This window comes from Labrus mixtus, chromosome 9 (genome assembly GCF_963584025.1).
Source record: "Labrus mixtus chromosome 9, fLabMix1.1, whole genome shotgun sequence".
Lineage (NCBI taxonomy): Eukaryota > Metazoa > Chordata > Actinopteri > Labriformes > Labridae > Labrus > Labrus mixtus.
The window spans coordinates 22,486,638-22,503,858 of record NC_083620.1 but is presented as its reverse complement, the minus strand read 5'-3'; the positions used below and the strand labels follow the sequence as shown (position 1 = coordinate 22,503,858).

Genomic DNA, 17,221 nt, shown 5'->3' with positions numbered 1-17,221 from the left:
TTACTAAATGATGCTCTAAAATGTAAAACAAGGGAGGGAAACAAGTGACGTTTGTATAAATGTTTGTTTATTTTAGATTAATCTACAATCATGTTGATGGATATCTCTGGGGAGGGTCCACAGTTTTCCTCCCTCACCACCCACTGCTTTGTGTTAGTTATTGGCCCTCCTTTGTGTGTGGATATGACACGTTCGTATTCCTTCACCGTGCAGCGCAGCGCTATGTGTGCATGAGAGACAGGGGGTCAAATTCCTGCCTGCCATACATCATTCTGCTAATGGCTCTATTAGTACAGCCTCCCAGGCCTCTAATGAAAAATGTGAATTGTTTAGTCCAAATATGCATGATAATAAGCTGCTAAATCATTCATAACATTAACTTTGAACGACATTGCCTCTGATGGCTGCCACGCACCATTCCAGCACTTTGTCACCTGGATGTAATGCACAGTTGGAGAGCCTTTAGCATGATGGTTGATCAGATGCTCCCTTGGTAGATTGTTTCTAATCTGGCCAAGGTGTTGGGTTCATCATTGGACCCATTCATCTTTCACCATGCCAGGGCCTCCTGGCTCTCTGGGGGCCGGTGTGGCCAATCGCGCTGAGGGATGAGCACAGATTTACAGGGTGACACGTGCCATTTTGGATGGCGGCGAGGTGAGGGAGAGGCAGCCCAGGAGTAATTGACCTGTCAGTATTCTGCTGTGGTGCCGCTCCCCTGCCAGCCACTGCGGAAATGAGAAAACATTATTTTTAAAACGTTATTTCCAGTTGGGCCAACTGTTATTTATTTTTCCTCGGTTACCCCTTGTGGGGTCAGAATATTGTTGCCATCAGAATAACAACAGAGTGAGGTGTATGAAAGCTTGGACTTGTCTTGTTTCCATCCACTACCTGTCTGCCTGTGGATGGAGCCGATTCATTTAGTTGTGCCTTACTCTGAAGCTTCTTCCTGATCCTTACCTACTGGCTTTAGTTTCATCTGGCTGATCGTTGAAATCAGTCAATAAGTTGACTCAGACTATGTTTCCTTCCTCTTAAATGTATTTTTTTTCATGTTTGCCTCTCGTCTGCGACTCATCCTATAAGCTTGTTGACCCTCATGCCACCCTGGCTCGGCCAGTGAGGAGTCTTAGTTTGACTGAGAGCCCTTGCTTTACTGTGCCAGGCCTCATTCCACAAATCAATACCAGTATTATCTGAGCAAATCCACCGGGCTGTAGCAGAGGATGAGATATTAAATCATAGGGAAGCTCTAAAGACAGGTTATAGCCATGTCAGACCTGTCGTGGTCTTCATGTAAATCCCCCTCTAATGAGACATTTTGACAGCTATTTCTGAAGAATAACATTCTTTGAAAAAGTATGGGTCTGTTTATGTGCATTTGTGTGTACAGATTTATTCAAACACAGTCAGATGTACTACACTGCAGGGCAGGTATTAAGTGTTAAACTACTCTGCTGCACGAAAAGTAAATGTAATTGTTGACCAGTTTTTGTGCCTCCTTTTTCAGCTCCAAGTGCCCCTCCTCAGCAGGTAACAGTTCTGACTGTGGGAAACCAGAACAGCACTTCAATTAGCATTTCCTGGGACCCTCCTCCACCAGACCACCAGAACGGCATTATCCAGGAGTACAAGGTTTGCCGCAGCAAGCAATCCTCAACCAGGATTCTCATCTAACTTACACTAAGCCAGATGGAATCAATGTCCTCTCTGTTTCTCTTCTTCTCTGCTTTAGATCTGGTGTCTGGGGAACGAGACACGTTTCCATGTAAATAAGACAGTGGATGCAGCCATACGTTCAGTGGTGGTGGGCGGGCTGCAGGTAGGCGTGGTGTACCGGGTGGAGGTGGCTGCAAGCACAAGTGCCGGGGTTGGAGTCAAGAGTGAACCTCAGTCTATTATCATCGGTGAGTTTCATTGATGAAAACATTCAAAACTTTTTAATATCGAGTTCCACTTCTTCCAGGTGTTGACAACCAGTGTTTCTATTTCAGTGTTAGTGGACGATTGAGGCTAAAGAACAAAACGTGTCAGTGTTTCCATTGAAGACTAGGAAGTGTAAAATGAATAATATGGTTAAAATACTCCTTTTTTGATATGTGTCCTGACCACATATGATTTATGTGGAGCTGGGGCAGATTGTGCCTGATTTGACCCATAACTGATGGCTTGGCCTGTAGCATGTCCTTATTTCCCCAGTGTCACTCACATAATCCATCTCCGAGAGCAGAGCCCCGAGCCTGCTGATATAATATGTCGTGCGTTTGCTTGTCTGTGGATGTGGAAATGGGTGTGTATTTTTTGTGGCAACATAGTAATAAAAAGAAATTCAGAGCACATGTGCAATTTTGCATGCATACACAACGCATATAATATGCGTGTGTTTATCTTTATGAGTGTGTATTTGTTCCTATCAGATTGTGGGAACAGTTGTTTGTGCTTAGAGTCTTATCACGCTCCATGAAATAGTGTCAAGTAGAGAAGGCAGGGTGAGCTGCCATTGGAGATCAATACAGACCGGTATCCTCTCCTCTCATTTCACATGGTGTGTTTTATCGGCAACGGAGTGAATTAGGGCCTGAGCTAAGCAAACAACCTGTTCACCTGGGGGTTTGTTGTAAGCTTTTAGGCTTTGTCCTTTTTCAGTCTGTACATTATGTTTCACTGCACATCCTTTGGATCTATGTCCTGCTCCCTTGGTCAATATCTCAGCTGAAATTCATCATATCTTCCTTCTTTGAGCTTAATCTAGCACTAACACCTTTCTTGATGTGTCTGTAGGTGTTATTTCTTCACAATGAAAAAGTGGGACATTCTCAAGCCCTTGTGTATTTCACAGGCACATATGATAGCTTTCACCTTGAAGCAGCATATCGACCACAACTACATTATTATATCATTGTTTCTCTCCAGTAAGTATCCACCAGCATCACACTAATGTTGCCTGTTTATCCCTGTGCCCTCAGGTAAGGAGTTCCGGGACGTGATTATACATGGGAACCGGAACAACAGCATCACAGAGCAGATTACTGATGTGGTGAAACAGCCTGCTTTTATTGCCGGTATTGGTGGGGCCTGCTGGGTCATCCTCATGGGCTTCAGCATCTGGCTCTACTGGAGAAGAAAGAAGAGAAAGGGTCTGAGCAACTACGCAGGTTAGCCTGAGCAAAGTCTCTTAGTCACGAATGCTAAATTTACTCTGCTATTCTGCTGTGGTGCCTTCGAAAACAAGGAACATTCTTTTTTTTTCCTAGTCGAAGAAAGATAGTTTTTTCAACTTAATTATCATACTTTATTCTCAATCAGTACATTTGTTTTATTTTTAGTTTAGAAGCTGCTAGCAGTTGGTTGCGGTGGCTGTGGTGTTAAAGCTCAACAGGCGGACAGATGTCAGTGTGACTTAATTCCAGAAGGCTACACTTTTTGACAGATCCACCCACAGTTTTGGTTAATAGCCCAGGGTGGGCTGATCTGAGTGGGCAGGCTGGACTCTCTTCTGGTCACTGAGGCTGGAGTTGGTTCAGCTCACCTCCCACGCACTGAACCTAACATCTTACTAAGTGACCCCCTGGTCAATATGAGCAACCACCAAGTCCACATACACTGCCAAGTGTACAGGATTTAATTAGAGAGCAGAAAATGGTAATGAGCGGACACACATAAGCACTGCAGTCAGTGCTACACATATTTCTTAAATTACTTTTTGCCTTATTATAAAGCAGAATTTAAGTGAAACAAAGTCATGTAGCATTTGTTTTCTTATTATTTTAAGCACTTTTGCACAACAGAGCATGCGCAGTATTTTGCTCTTTTGGTTTGAATAATTGGCTCTTCATTTCTTGTTTGTTACATTTATGTGTTTGTGTGTTTTCGTTGTTGTTTTGCCACCATTTCTACACCTCTGTGGCCTCTGAGCCGGCTGCTTTTCCTGGCTGAAGCTCTGCACGCTGGGTGACGATGAGGTCATACATGTAGTGACCCTCACCATCTCTTGGCTTGACAACGTGCCCAGTGTGCAGACACCCCTAAAGCACCGCTTATCTCTGCAGGCTTTTAACGCACAACTTCTCTGTCTTCTTGTTTTGCAGTTCAGTCCTTCACCTTCACCCCTGCAGGTACTGTTCATTTGTCCTGTCTCCTCACCCCACCTCTGCGCAGATTCATCTCCTGCCCGTTATCAGTATATATGCTTGGACTGTCAGACTTATGGTCATGGCTTATACTGATCTTAACTTCATAGCCATAACGCCAAAATTTTGGATTTGCTATTGGCCATGACCAGAGCCCTACAAACTTAAGCTCTTATTCCTGCCAAACCTGCAGCTTCCTTTACATTTTGTGTTGTATTTCTGTGTATGTTTGTTGTGGCTCCTGGTTTGAATGTAGTTTCATCCTGTCTCGTGTACCTTTCTTTGGTGGCAGTGGTAGAGGGTAAGCCTGTCCTCTTATCTCTTCATCTAATGATCTCATTCTTTTTTTTTTCTTTTTAAGTCTCAGATCCTGTTGTATTGTCCCTGTTTGTTCTCCTTAGGTGTCTTTAAGGCAGCTGTCTGATGAATTCTTTCCCCTTTTTCTTCAATTTAGGTCATGTGTTTTTTTATTGTGACAATATCCCCCACTACTGTGACTATATTCAACTAGCCAGGCTATGATTCTTTCTAAGAAGACTTTAGAGGAACTGTTACAGTATGTCTTACACTCTGTGGTTTGAGTGGACTCAATGGAGAGTAGCATCTCAAAGACGCTGGGGTAAAAAGTTACAGCAAAAGGTCAGCAAACTGCCCCTTCCTCTGAATGTACTGACTAACTTAAACAGGAACATGTTTTGGTAAAATATAAATATAGCTACGTCCTCCCTCTGGATCTTCAGCCAAAAACTCAATTTACAGTGGCCTTTTTGGATCAACAGGAAGTAGGAAACACTAATATCTTAATGGAACATGAGCTTCAAAATATGAATTACACTTTAGAGAAGCCAGAAAGGACAAATGTTATCTCACTAAAGTTTTAAGGGGCAAACACATAATAAGGTCACGTATAGGAGAGATTATAACATTAGAGTGAGGTGATATTTAGAACATGAGCCAGAGTTTGTCTGAAGAGTCCTACAGCGCTGCTCTTCCCTGTATTGACAATTAGTTGATGTATCGAGAGTGTCCTATCTCGGCCCCCTAAAGCTGTCAGGGCAGGAGAGGTAAATCAGTACACTGTTAAGGCACACGGCCAGCAGGAAAGAGATTTGATGGAATTTTTATATGCTGATTACGTCCACCCCCCCTTAATGCTTATTAAAAGGGATTAATCTGTATTCATATTGGAGAAAGTGCTTATCTGGAAGACGGAGGCGAGAAGCACAGCAATGCCGCCGTGTCACTCTGGCTAACATGAAAGTGTTTCACAGCAACCCAGAAATGTGCCTGAGCACAGATAGGGACTTCAGAGGCCTTCCCGCTGCACAGCCTCCCCTCGCCTCCACCTCCTCCTTCCGTCAGTCGTCTCCCTCAAACGACAGAAAATACTCTAATGCAAGTTTGTTGCTGGTGGAACAAAGAGAATCAGCTTTAGCTTTGCCTGGGAAAAAAAGGAATACCAACTCTGTCTCAAACTGTCTCAAAGCCATATATAATTCAGACAGACCTGCAATGTTGGTGTCGTATCAAACTTTTTTAGTAGTAAGATTCCAACTCCATTTGCTGCATTTCAGTTACTTAATGCTGCAAATAAACTGTAAACTGTTCTGACAAGCAACTCCAGACAAATTCAAACTGTGTTTCTCTTGATAAAATCCTACAATATTTTCCCAGGAGAGAAAATTGGATTAAGTATGCTTAGGTAATGTTGATGATGCATTAAAATGTCCTGTTAGCAGCCCTCGTAATCTATTGTGGGAGTTTTCCTCTCCCTGTCATGTACGTTACTACATCAGTCACAGAAAAGCCCCCTCTCTGGTCCATGCCTGGGCTTGTTGTGGAATCAACCTGAATGAAACAGAAAAGAGAGGAGGAATGTTCAGCCTCCTTCTCTCTTTAATCTCCATCTGTGGAACAAATGAGCCAAATTACTAACAGCTCTCCTTCTCTCTCTCGGGTAAAACCAGCTCTCTTTTTTCCCCTCCTCTCTTTTTTTCCTCTCATCGGCATGAGGTGATTTCCAAAACTTGATGCTTTTCTGTGTTTCCTGTGTGATCCATTGAAGATCTTACATGCTTAGAAGTCTTGATGCTGCTTTGTCATCATGGTCACTGAGCAGAGATGAAATGGATCCTTCACAGCCGTCTCTCTCTGTGAGCCACAGAGTTTTACTAGCCACTGACAAAGAGTGGCCCTTGTTATCTATAGATCACTGTAATGGAACAGGCCACATGTATGGCTTCTGGGGAGCCTTGCTTGCTGAAGGATCAGTAACTCAGCCTCGACGCTTGCAGATAGAGAACTCCACGTGATTAATGAGCCCTCTGCCTTTTCTAATCATTTTTGGGCTGAGATTTAATCACAAATCTGATAATAACTCTGCTGCAAAATAAGAAAGATGAAATGAGTTTTGCCTCTCATAAGGCATCTTGTCCTTGAGGAACACATGACGTCTCCACTTATGCAAAGCCAAGCAATATCTAATCCTCATCATTGCACTTCTTTTTTTAATTTTCATCAAAGGCATTGGACGCAGTGGGGACATCTGCATCCCTTATTTTTCCATCAACTGTCTGGCTGTGTGAGAAAAAAAAGAACAGATGAAATATTAGTGTTGCAGCACAAGGACAAACTGGACAGTATTGAAAAGACATTGATCTTTTATTAACTGTGGAAAAGATCCTGTTTGTTTGCTATGTAAACTGTTAATAAAACTTAAGATCTGGCTTTGTCCCTTTCTTCTCTCTTTCTTCTCTGACTTTAGTGACATTCCAGAGGGTCGATGGTGGTCTGATGAGCAATGGAAGGTGAGTTTCCCACCACCAACAACAACAACACAACAGCCATCATTTATTAAGTTCAATAACCTAATCAAATACAGAACTTCAATCTTTATGATTTCATCCTCTGTGACTTGAGCTTTACACATTTTAACACAACCTTTCCTCCTGAGTCGAGCAATAACTCTCCAGTAAGATGCATTTGATTATAACCCTGATAAATGACTGATAGATAGATAACCAATATACGGTATGTTTGTGTGCCTGCCATGCAAACTGGAGTGCAAATATACATTTCTTCCACATCTCTGTTCATGCATCGATAGATGAACTCATAAATCTCCTCAACAGAATTAACAGAAACAATTTAAGCAGAGAGTGCTTTTATTTTGTCATTTATCTTCTGCTGCTGGCTACAGGCAACCCAGAAGCCCTCCGGAGTGATAAATTTGCCTGTCACCTTGCGTGGGCGGCTGGGATCTGAGCACATGTAATAATGTAAAAATAATTACCCAGGGGATAGATGTGTGTGGAGGTACCCCACTTGCACCCCCATACAGTCTGCTCTGTGTCAGCGTGTGTTGGTGACAGCGAGAGGGGCTACAGAGAATAGGGCACATCTCAATGACACCAGTTACTGAGCCTTTGTGGGTATTCAAGAAAGTCCCTTGAGAATCCTGGGCTTCTGTCTACCGACTGCTTATCACACCTGACTAGGTAAAGCCTCCAGAGCTCAAACACTCAGCGAGAGATTGCCAACTGAATCTGACCCTGTGTGTCTCTGGCCTTTTGGGAATCTGTCTGTTCTGTGGTCTGGTTGCAGCTTTTTTATTTATGCTTTTAAATTTTTTTTTTCTCCCATTTTCTTCCCTTACTGCCCGGGTATGACTGAATGCCATAACGGAGAATTTTCCTATATTGTTCTGTGAGCTTCCAGCACGCTCTCAATAAATTAGCCACGCCACTTGCCAAGCCTTTTCTCATCTACTTTCTGCTGTAGTGTTTTTCCTTCAATTTTCCACATAAGTGGTTCGGATTCTCACTCCAGCGAATGGGATTTGAAATGTCTGTATTTTTGGTGCTCTATATTTGTCATATCTTTAGTCGGGAGTACCGACTGCCACAATTTCCACAACACTGAAAAAGGATGCAGTCTGAAACTCATATTCCAACCAGAGCCTCTGATCTGTTAGTCACTCTGGTGCCATCAAATCCCAGATGTTGCAACTTGCCCATCTGCCCTGAAAGTGGAAATGTGCAGCAGGGTATCAGAGGAAAATGTGTTCATTTGTTACATGAGATGTTTATTGCATTAATTAGACAATAGCAAATGAAGCCGCGTCTGTTTCCAGTTTCTCATTGGCTCCTACCAAATTGCCCTGACTGAACAATTACACTTAATCGATCACAAAATAAATGATTCATGGAAGATGAATAGGCTGCAGATTGGTAGACCTGCACGACTTGACTTGGCTGCTCAATTGAAATTGATAAAAGCCGATAAGGGCTCATTCCTTATCCCCCTGCCAATAGGGAGATGGTAATTAGGAGGTAGTAATAACTTCCTATCCTGGCACTGATCAATATTTTAGCAAAGCAGATCCTCTCCTATTGGTGGGAAGCATGGGCAGAGCATGGCAGTGAACAGGTTTCACTGACACTGTTGCTATGGAGATTCCTTTAGGTCCCTGGATCTGAATGCTAAATGATTGTATGTTGCCTGAGAGTTGATCCAGGAAGTAATCTGTTTCCCAATGCTTGAGTGTTAGCTAATGTCTAGATTTATCCAAGTTCTAGTCACTGGTATGTGGGACCATAAACACCTGATTTATGAAGTTGCTCTGGAATTAATATCTCTCACTGGGCTTATTTATAGGAGGCTCAGTGTCAGGCATCTTGGGCAGTATTTATGGTTTCCTACCCATCACAAGTAACTGAAGTGTCTAACAGGGAGAGGAAACGCTCCAAATCAAATTTTGTCTGCCAAGGTTGCCATCCATCCTAGGATGGCCAGGGATTAAAAGTTATGTGTTGACTTTTCATTAGAAGTATGTCCTGGTGTCCATCCCTCAACTGCTACCTATTACTAAACCATTTCACACACACACACTAACACAAACAGTGACACACATATATGTACTTAGATAGAACAAATACCCAATATAGGAATCAGTCTTATTCTAGTTATCCTAACCTCGAAAACTGTGTGATAAATACAAGGACAATGCAGCCACTGTCAGCTCCACTGTCAGCTCTGTGTCTTTCAAATGGTCTTTCTTTAGTGGCCTTGGTGAGGACTTGGTGGTGCACACAGGACAAGTGAGACAAAGGCGTGGTTTATTACTATGGATTTTTTTATACCTTAGAAACTAGAGGTAGAGAGGATGGATAGAAAAATTAGGCAAATGGGTAGGATGGATAAATAAGGGAAAACAGTGTAAGTAAAATATGGTATGGTGAGAGAGCCTGATGGCGGTGGGGGAACATGGCAGCAACAAACAGAGGTAGGAAGGGCAGGAGAGATGTATTACCCTATAAAAGTGCATCTGTCTGATGCACAGCCATCAATTTGAATGACTTGTCTCCCCCGAGGGCCTGTTTTGGCATTCAGGAACCACAGCGAGGGTTCTAAGCTTGCCAGGGCTGCAGTTCATACCCCCCCGCACACCCCACCCCCTAGCTCTTCTCATTAGAACCTGTGGCTTAGTGAGAGGCTGACTGAAGCACACCCATTACCTGTCCCTGTCTTCAGGGCTTGACTCTTACCCGGCGCCTCAAAGGCAACACGACACACCACTGGAGCTAAGACACAGCCTGGCTGCTTACTACGGAGTTCTGCAGCTTCTCGGGATGCACATGTGTATCTGTAAGCAGCTACATTCAGCTCTGCCTGGTATTGACAGCGGGGTGCTCTGTTTTTCTGAGTGGATGCCATCCCCTTCATCACATGTGGTGTTTGACTTCCAGTTGCAGGGACTGATTTTCAGGGGAACTTTTCAAAAGGCACTGTCAACATTTCACTTGACGGGGTTTTTTGTGCTTAAAATGTGTTCATTTTCTATCCTTCCTCTGCTGACGTTTACTACTTTTTGTACATTCTTAGATATTATTGAAAATTCTGTTTTTTTTATGCATTTGAAGGTAAAATCATTGATAACAAGCACAGTGTGATGTGTCAACAAAGTGACACATTATAAAAAGGCATTTAGCTCCATCTCATTCTCATTTAACTCCATCTGTGTTACCCATGGTAACGAGCCTGAGACGTGATTGTACAGCAAAGTGGCCCTAATGGCCTCCCAGCAGTCACCCATGGCAGGTTAAATTCTTAATGGCTGCTTTTTATGGGTCTCACCCTCTCAGGAGGGACACAACACCTGTTAAATGGAGCTGCCCTCTCCCACATACTGTACAGGCATCCCACAAGTGGGTCGGGGCAACATGTTGGGTCTGTGGCCGACGTTTGACGTCTCATCAGATAAGATTTAGATTGTCTGGACATCACCACAAGGGGTTGATGGGAAAACACAGCAGAATGCACAGGAAATTAATGGATAAGGAAACATGCACATGTGGGTGTCCTTGTGTAATGCTGTACATGTGTGCAGAGAGCAAATGCATGCATTAGTGTCTGCAAAGTGTGATATTGCATTAATAACTCAGGGAATGTGACAAAGACACAGCAGGAGGAACAGAGAGATAAAGGCCTGCATTTGCCTGAAGGAATTTCAACTTTGCAGGAGAAGAAATGTATCCGTACAGTATTTCCCCCTATCTCCGAATACTTTCATTAGCGTCTGTTGCTTAAAGCAGCCTTATCTCACACAAACACACATTCTAGTGCACATTCTTACATTTAAACATTTGTTTGAAATTTTTTGTCCTTCCATTGTCTCACTGCTGATTACTGTCATGTTTGTATTCATTATTTCTAAATCCAACATAATGTGGATAAGACTATGCATACTAAGTAACTGGAAATGTTTTTCCCATAGCTCTGATAATAATGTAATTTCACATGTGTAATGTAGCTTTTCATCCTGTGTTTCTGCCTAGCCGGCCGGGCCTGCTTAATGCCAGTGACCCAGGTTACCCCTGGTTAGCGGACTCTTGGCCGGCCACCAGCCTGCCTGTCAACAGCAGTTCCGGGGGACCAAATGACCTGAGTAACTTTAGCCGAGGAGGTGAGTGCCCTGATGCTGTCCTTTAGGCTTTGATAAAGAGACAATAAAGATGAAAGATGATGGCCTGCGTTCCTCTCTGTTCTACAACATCTCCTGTTGTTCATCATGTATATTTATGCATGCATGATGTATACATATATGCATATCACATGTGTGTTTGGGTATATATTTATATATCACATCAGAGGACAGCTAGAACATTAACAGCAGGGCCTCTGCTGTCACCAGTCTGAGTAATGGCAAATAGTCCAGCTTGGTGTCATAGCCCATACCTCACAGCAAGAGAATGTGAGAGGAGACGGGCAGAGGAGGCAGAGGAGCAGGGGGTGGATGGGTTTTTGAAAGGATGGTCCTGAGCAGCCAGTCGTGAAGGACAGGCGCAGCTTGACTGGCGCAGATGCGGACACTTCCGCCACGGCTCTACATCATCTACCCTTCACTGGGCATGCAAGCCATGCACTGCAGAGGGAGTCTGCTAGCGCTTTTCCTGGCTCTCTCTCTCTCTCTCCCTCCCCTCCTCCTCCAACAAACACACACAAGTGGAGCAACAGTATTATTCTTTATGTACGTATGTGAACAGAGGAGGGAGGAGACTGAGATATTCACACTTCTTCAGGAGAAGCTATATATGATAACTGGGGTGCTTTTATTTTTAATGGGATGAACCTGTTAAGTTCAACTGTATACGCTCTGAACTATACTGAAATGACCAGACCAAGAGGGATAGTCCTCTTTGTCTGCATCAAAACCAAACCACAAGTTGTATTTAATTGCTATGGTTACAATTATGCTGAATATGTATTTTAGAAGACACATGCCCTCTAACCACCCTCCTCCCTCCCCTTTCCAGATCTCCCCTCTGGTCAAGGGGATAAAACAGGCACCATGCTATCTGATGGAGCCATCTACAGCAGCATAGACTTCACCACCAAAGCCAACTACAACAGCCCTGGTCAGACATCCCAAGCCACTCCCTACGCCACCACCCAGATTCTCCACTCCAGCAGTATCCACGAGCTGGCTGTGGATCTTCCCGAGGCTCAGTGGAAGGCCTCACTGCAGGCCAAGCAGGAGATGGCCAGCTTGGGCTACTCCCTGCCTGACAAGAACTCATGCAACAACAGTAAGTCAGACATAAAAGTAAATGTTCTAAAGGCAATTTGTAGGCACCTGTTGCCCTTCTGTGTGAGGTCCATCAAATGTTTTTAGATGTATGTATAATCGAGTCCCCAAAAGATAATCCTCATCCTGCAACATCAAAGACAAAGTAGATAGATCACAAGCCAAAAATGTACAGTTCTAAAAAGACCTTTATTTGGATTTTAAACTTTCCCATCAAAGGCCTCTGAAGCCTTTCCAAACCTGCTGTGGTTTGGGGGAGTTGTCTTAAAAAGAGTAATCCCACCCCCCCCCCCCCCCCCCCAGATGACATCATCTTGGTTACTCTCCAAGGTTGAATACACGCATCATGAATGAATAAGTGGTGCAGTTAAGTCATTCATCTATTTCTTGCTGGGTTTCCATGTCTGCATCACTCCTCCTTCAGTTTCAGAGTAATTGCTAATCCTTTTTATCTTGACTAAAATTAAAGAAAATAATCCAAATGAATTACTGTGGATTTGATTCAGGATTAATCAAAACCAAGAGGAGTTTCATACTTAAGGTGTAGTGAATGTTTTTTGGCTGTGTTTTTATGATATATTGATGATCTTATTTTCCAACGGTCTAAAACAAATTCAGAATAGGTTTTGCATAGTCTCTGATGTGCATTTGCTCTTTAGAAGAAAATCCTCTTCTAATGTTCCGTGGCATCATTTTATTTTTTAAAGTTGAAAAGCTCTCAAGGGTAAACAATATAGAATCAAATCTTCAATTTCATGAAAATAAAGTTTTGCTGATGATAGCATATACTTATTTAAATCGACAACAAACCAGAAGTTCTTAACGACTGTTTTGTCTTGTGCATAAAAATATAAAAAAGGTCAAAGAGAAGTTTCCCAAGTGCACCTTGTTGAATGTTTGAACCCTGAATATATCCTGCTTGCTTTATGCTCTAACTGCATGTTTGCATGTGCTTGTGCTAACTGCCAGTCACCTGATGCCACTGTGATTTTTGCCCTTTAACCCCCACTGTAGCCCTCCTTTTCATTCCTGACTACCGATTGGCCGATGGATTGTCTAATAGAATCCCACACAACCAATCACAAGATTTCAGCACCACCAGCTCTCACAACAGCTCAGAGCGAAGCGGCAGTCTCTCAGGTTGGTTTACGCAGCAGAGGATCTTACAAATCAGACTGGGACACTCTCTGGGGTTCTGCTGCTTTACTTTATGATGGACTGATGTCCTAATTGCGCTTTTGATCTGTTATTTGCATGTGCTAACCTGACATCTAAGAGGAAATTTTATAAACACAGTCCCTCTCATTCACCAAAGATGCTTTTCTCACTCAGCCTTCACTTCTTCCAGTTCATTACATGTGAACGCTTTCAAGTAATTTCTTTAGTTATACGGGGTACTGTGTACAATAGCCATGATGTGATAAAAGATAGGAGTTGACAGCTTATTGGAGCATAAGGAAAAGGGAACATTTAAATCAGACAGAAAGAATAGTGCTGATGATCTCCTGACACAGTATAGCTGCAAGTGCTAACTCTGGTTTTCTGCCATCACTGTAAAGGCTTTGTCTCTGGCTGTGTGAGTGAGCAGACGGGAATAGGGGCAGAGGGAGTCTTTCAGACAGAGTGGACTATATACACACACACACACACACACACACACTCACCATTAGAGATGCTTGGCTGGGTAAAGTGGCAAAAATACCTCCCTTCTTCCCTCTTCCCCTAATGGTGGCTGACTACACTAAAACCCATGTTCAGAGAATTACAATGTCATTTATAGGACACCAAGGCAGCCCTCTGCATTCCTCCTCTCCACTCTCCTCTTTTATCTAGTTACAATCCACTGCCTTAACTGGTCTCTAATTCAATGCTCTGGCACACAGCAGGCTGGAGAGAAGGATGGGAAGTGACCATGCCTTACAGGCAGATTCTTCCCAGAGACACACAGGTTACTCAGGGCTCGGCCTGGACCGAAACATCTTGTTTTATGCTGTAGTCTCATGAGATGAAGAAAAAAAAAAATTAGCAACACAGTGTTGGGAATCTTCTTGAAAATGTTAAGAAAAATGCTTTGAAGGAATATCTTCACATTTGCTGAATACCCTTCTTCACATTCTTGTAGAAAGTTAGATAAAAAGATTGACACCAATTTCTCCTCTGTTCAGTTAAAAAGCGACACCCAGGGGTGCTGGTAGCCTATTGGTTAGTGCGCTCACCCCATGTATGTAGGCTATAGTCCTCCAAGCAGGCGACCCGGGTTTTGATCTGACCTAATGCTCCTTTCCCACATGCCATTCCCCACTCTCTGTCTCTCTCTCTCTCTTCCCAACGTCTGACTCTATCCACTGTCCTATCTCTAAATAAAGGCATAAAAAGCCGTCTCTTAGCTTAGCATAGTATAAAAACTTGTAATGTGTCCCCTCTAAACCTCAATTTCTGAACAGATTCAACAAACAAGAAGGTATTTATTAGTCAGAGCTTCAGAGGTTTGCTTTGTGGATTTGATCACTTTTGGAAAGAGCCAGCTAGTTATGTCTTCCAGCTTCTAGCCTTTATGCTAAGCTAAGCCAACTGGGTGCTGGCTTTAGCTTCATATTCAACAGACAGTGACATTGCCTTTTTACTGCATCTTAGTATTAGGCTAATAAAAGATCTAAATAAGAATTGAATAGACAATAAGTGTGAATCTGTTAAAATGTTGCTATAAAATAATGAACTTTTATGATTAACTAACAGAATGTGTGATATGTATTACACCTGTTGCTGTTTTGATCATTAGATGATGAATAAAACCAGTGTCTGTCTATAAGCTGTACATATTCTAGTTATGCTGTACACTGTATACTACACCTTCAAACAGTGATGGATCTGAAACAGCACAAACGGAGGTTTTATCAGACTTGAACCAAAGTAAATTTTGTGTTTGAAGGGGGGAAGAGTTGAAGTTACAGTGCCTTTTTCTGCCTCTAAGGAGATGGAAGGAATAATGAATGTCAGGTCTGAAGGAGGAGAGTGGGATGAAAAGGAACAGAAATAGAGCAGCTTTCATGGCAGCATGGATCTCCACTGGGGACATGAAACTGCTCATTAAAAGCTGTCTTAGTGTAGAGGAGAATAGGTAGCTGATGTTTTCTGAGGCAGTTTCAGACCCTGCAGACTCCTGCACTCCTTCCTCTCAAACTCTGGGAAGCTGCATAGTCCCTGATAATGTGAAGTCCATGGTTGGTTGTGACCTTATTTCTCTTCTGTACTCTCCACCTATGTTGCATCTCACCCTGTTATGTAACCTGTTCTGTTTTTGTTTTTTTTCAACAAAAAATTATGATACACAACTTTTGTTATTTTGATATCCATTTTGAAATGATTCTCCTACTCAAAGATTATATCCAGCTGCACAGTCCTTCAGGAGTGTCTGCTCTGTGGCTTTCCCCCTCAGCACTGACGCATCCAATGAAAACAAAGTAAGCTCAAGGCTATGCAGCCCTGCAGTTAGATGCTGGGAGCGCCCAAACCTAGAGTATAAATACCCGAAGCTGAGTCTATATTTAGTATGTGTTCCCCTTTGAAGAGAGTCCTAGTTTTGTCACAGGAGATGGGTTCACTGTGTAATTCCTGTGTAGCTCCTAGCCACAGCCTCTCTCTGTATTTTTCATATTTGGACTAAGCTGTTGTAACTTCGATGCCAGACCATCCTTCCCTAGAAGAGGCTCATTTACAATATTGATGGCTGGTCTTGTGTGAAGGGCTAAGGATGATTGAACAATCACGTCAGCTTCCCATTTATTGGTAAAAGTCGAGCGTCGCCCAGAGGTGCGATTAGGAAACCCAATTACATTCAGACTATACTTACACTGTGCTGCCGTCTGCCTTGGGCTTACAGTTGTTTCTTTTATGACTTCTCTTCTTGATTAATCTTTTACTGACACCCCTTCTATCTCCTCATGCCTGATGTTTCATCCTCTGCCCCAGCATTGTTCTCATTCTCATTGTAAGGATGTTTTTGTTCTTCTTGATTCTAAAAGACTTAAAATAACTTAAAAACTCACTTTAGAGTTTTGTATTCCTCCGTGCTGTGGCTCCCATGATAATCAATAGAACAAAAGAATGTATGTAAGTTTCTTATGATGGCAGTGATCTACTTTTTACTGCCTGTGAGTAAAGTCAGTTTATTAGATTACTTTAGAGTGCATGATTTTACGTTGCACACGATTCAATATTGGCAGCTTTTTTGTGGCAGGGGGAAAAGTGATTACAGGCCTTTGGCAGCAAACTCTAACCATCAGATGACAGATACAAATGTGTTCAACAGAGTTTCCCCAAGATGTCTTTCACTAGTGTGTGTGGCTGCTGACGTCAGTTTGGGTTATTTCCATGATAGAGATTTAAGGTCCTTACTGGTGGAGGAAAAATTCACCCTGCCACAAATGGATCTATAGATGGGTATAGTGCTTAACATTTGGTCCTCTTTTTCCTTTTTATTAACCCAATCTTATGCTTAAGTAGCATGAGAGAAAGATACTTATTTACAAACTTCAATACTGAAAAATGATTGCACCAAATGAAGTTCTATGTAATGTGTGACAAGATTAGATATCTGTATTCAACATTAGATTTACTGAGTGTTTTTCATCAGACAGGGGTTCCTTGTCTCCTACTTCTGGATAAATAAATCTTGTCTTTAATTATTTTTATCAGTTGATTAGTTGTTAAATCATTAAATAGTTCTTAATTTTTTTACAGGATTTGCTTTTCATTTATTTTCAGATTTTATAGATCAAAGCGGGCTGAAATAATCATTTATTTAAGGGGGAAACAATGACTGTTATTGCAGCCCTAATGTAAGAGTAATCCCTTTTTTTCTACAAATGAAGGAACACAATACAAAAGTGAAGTTTACATTTTCTTTATTCTTAAGATTGCTACAAGAGCTTGTAAGAAATGTTTGAGCATTCATTCATAAATGAAGAGAGATTAAAAAAGAGTTTCCCTTTATAACAAAATA

General features: G+C 42.3%; 1 protein-coding gene across 3 annotated transcripts in view; it reads left to right on the top strand.

The window, feature by feature from the left end:
- The window catches only part of robo2 (roundabout, axon guidance receptor, homolog 2 (Drosophila)), a 289,279-nt gene that overhangs the window by 256,630 nt on the left and 15,428 nt on the right, over positions 1 to 17,221 (top strand). For all 3 annotated transcript variants that reach the window (XM_061046940.1, XM_061046941.1, XM_061046942.1), the window contains 8 exons: positions 1,514 to 1,638; positions 1,739 to 1,910; positions 2,970 to 3,158; positions 4,092 to 4,118; positions 6,898 to 6,940; positions 10,970 to 11,097; positions 11,948 to 12,220; positions 13,234 to 13,359. In XM_061046940.1, the coding sequence (XP_060902923.1) occupies positions 1,514 to 1,638; positions 1,739 to 1,910; positions 2,970 to 3,158; positions 4,092 to 4,118; positions 6,898 to 6,940; positions 10,970 to 11,097; positions 11,948 to 12,220; positions 13,234 to 13,359 (1,083 nt within the window). The remainder of the gene's footprint in view (positions 1 to 1,513; positions 1,639 to 1,738; positions 1,911 to 2,969; positions 3,159 to 4,091; positions 4,119 to 6,897; positions 6,941 to 10,969; positions 11,098 to 11,947; positions 12,221 to 13,233; positions 13,360 to 17,221) is intronic.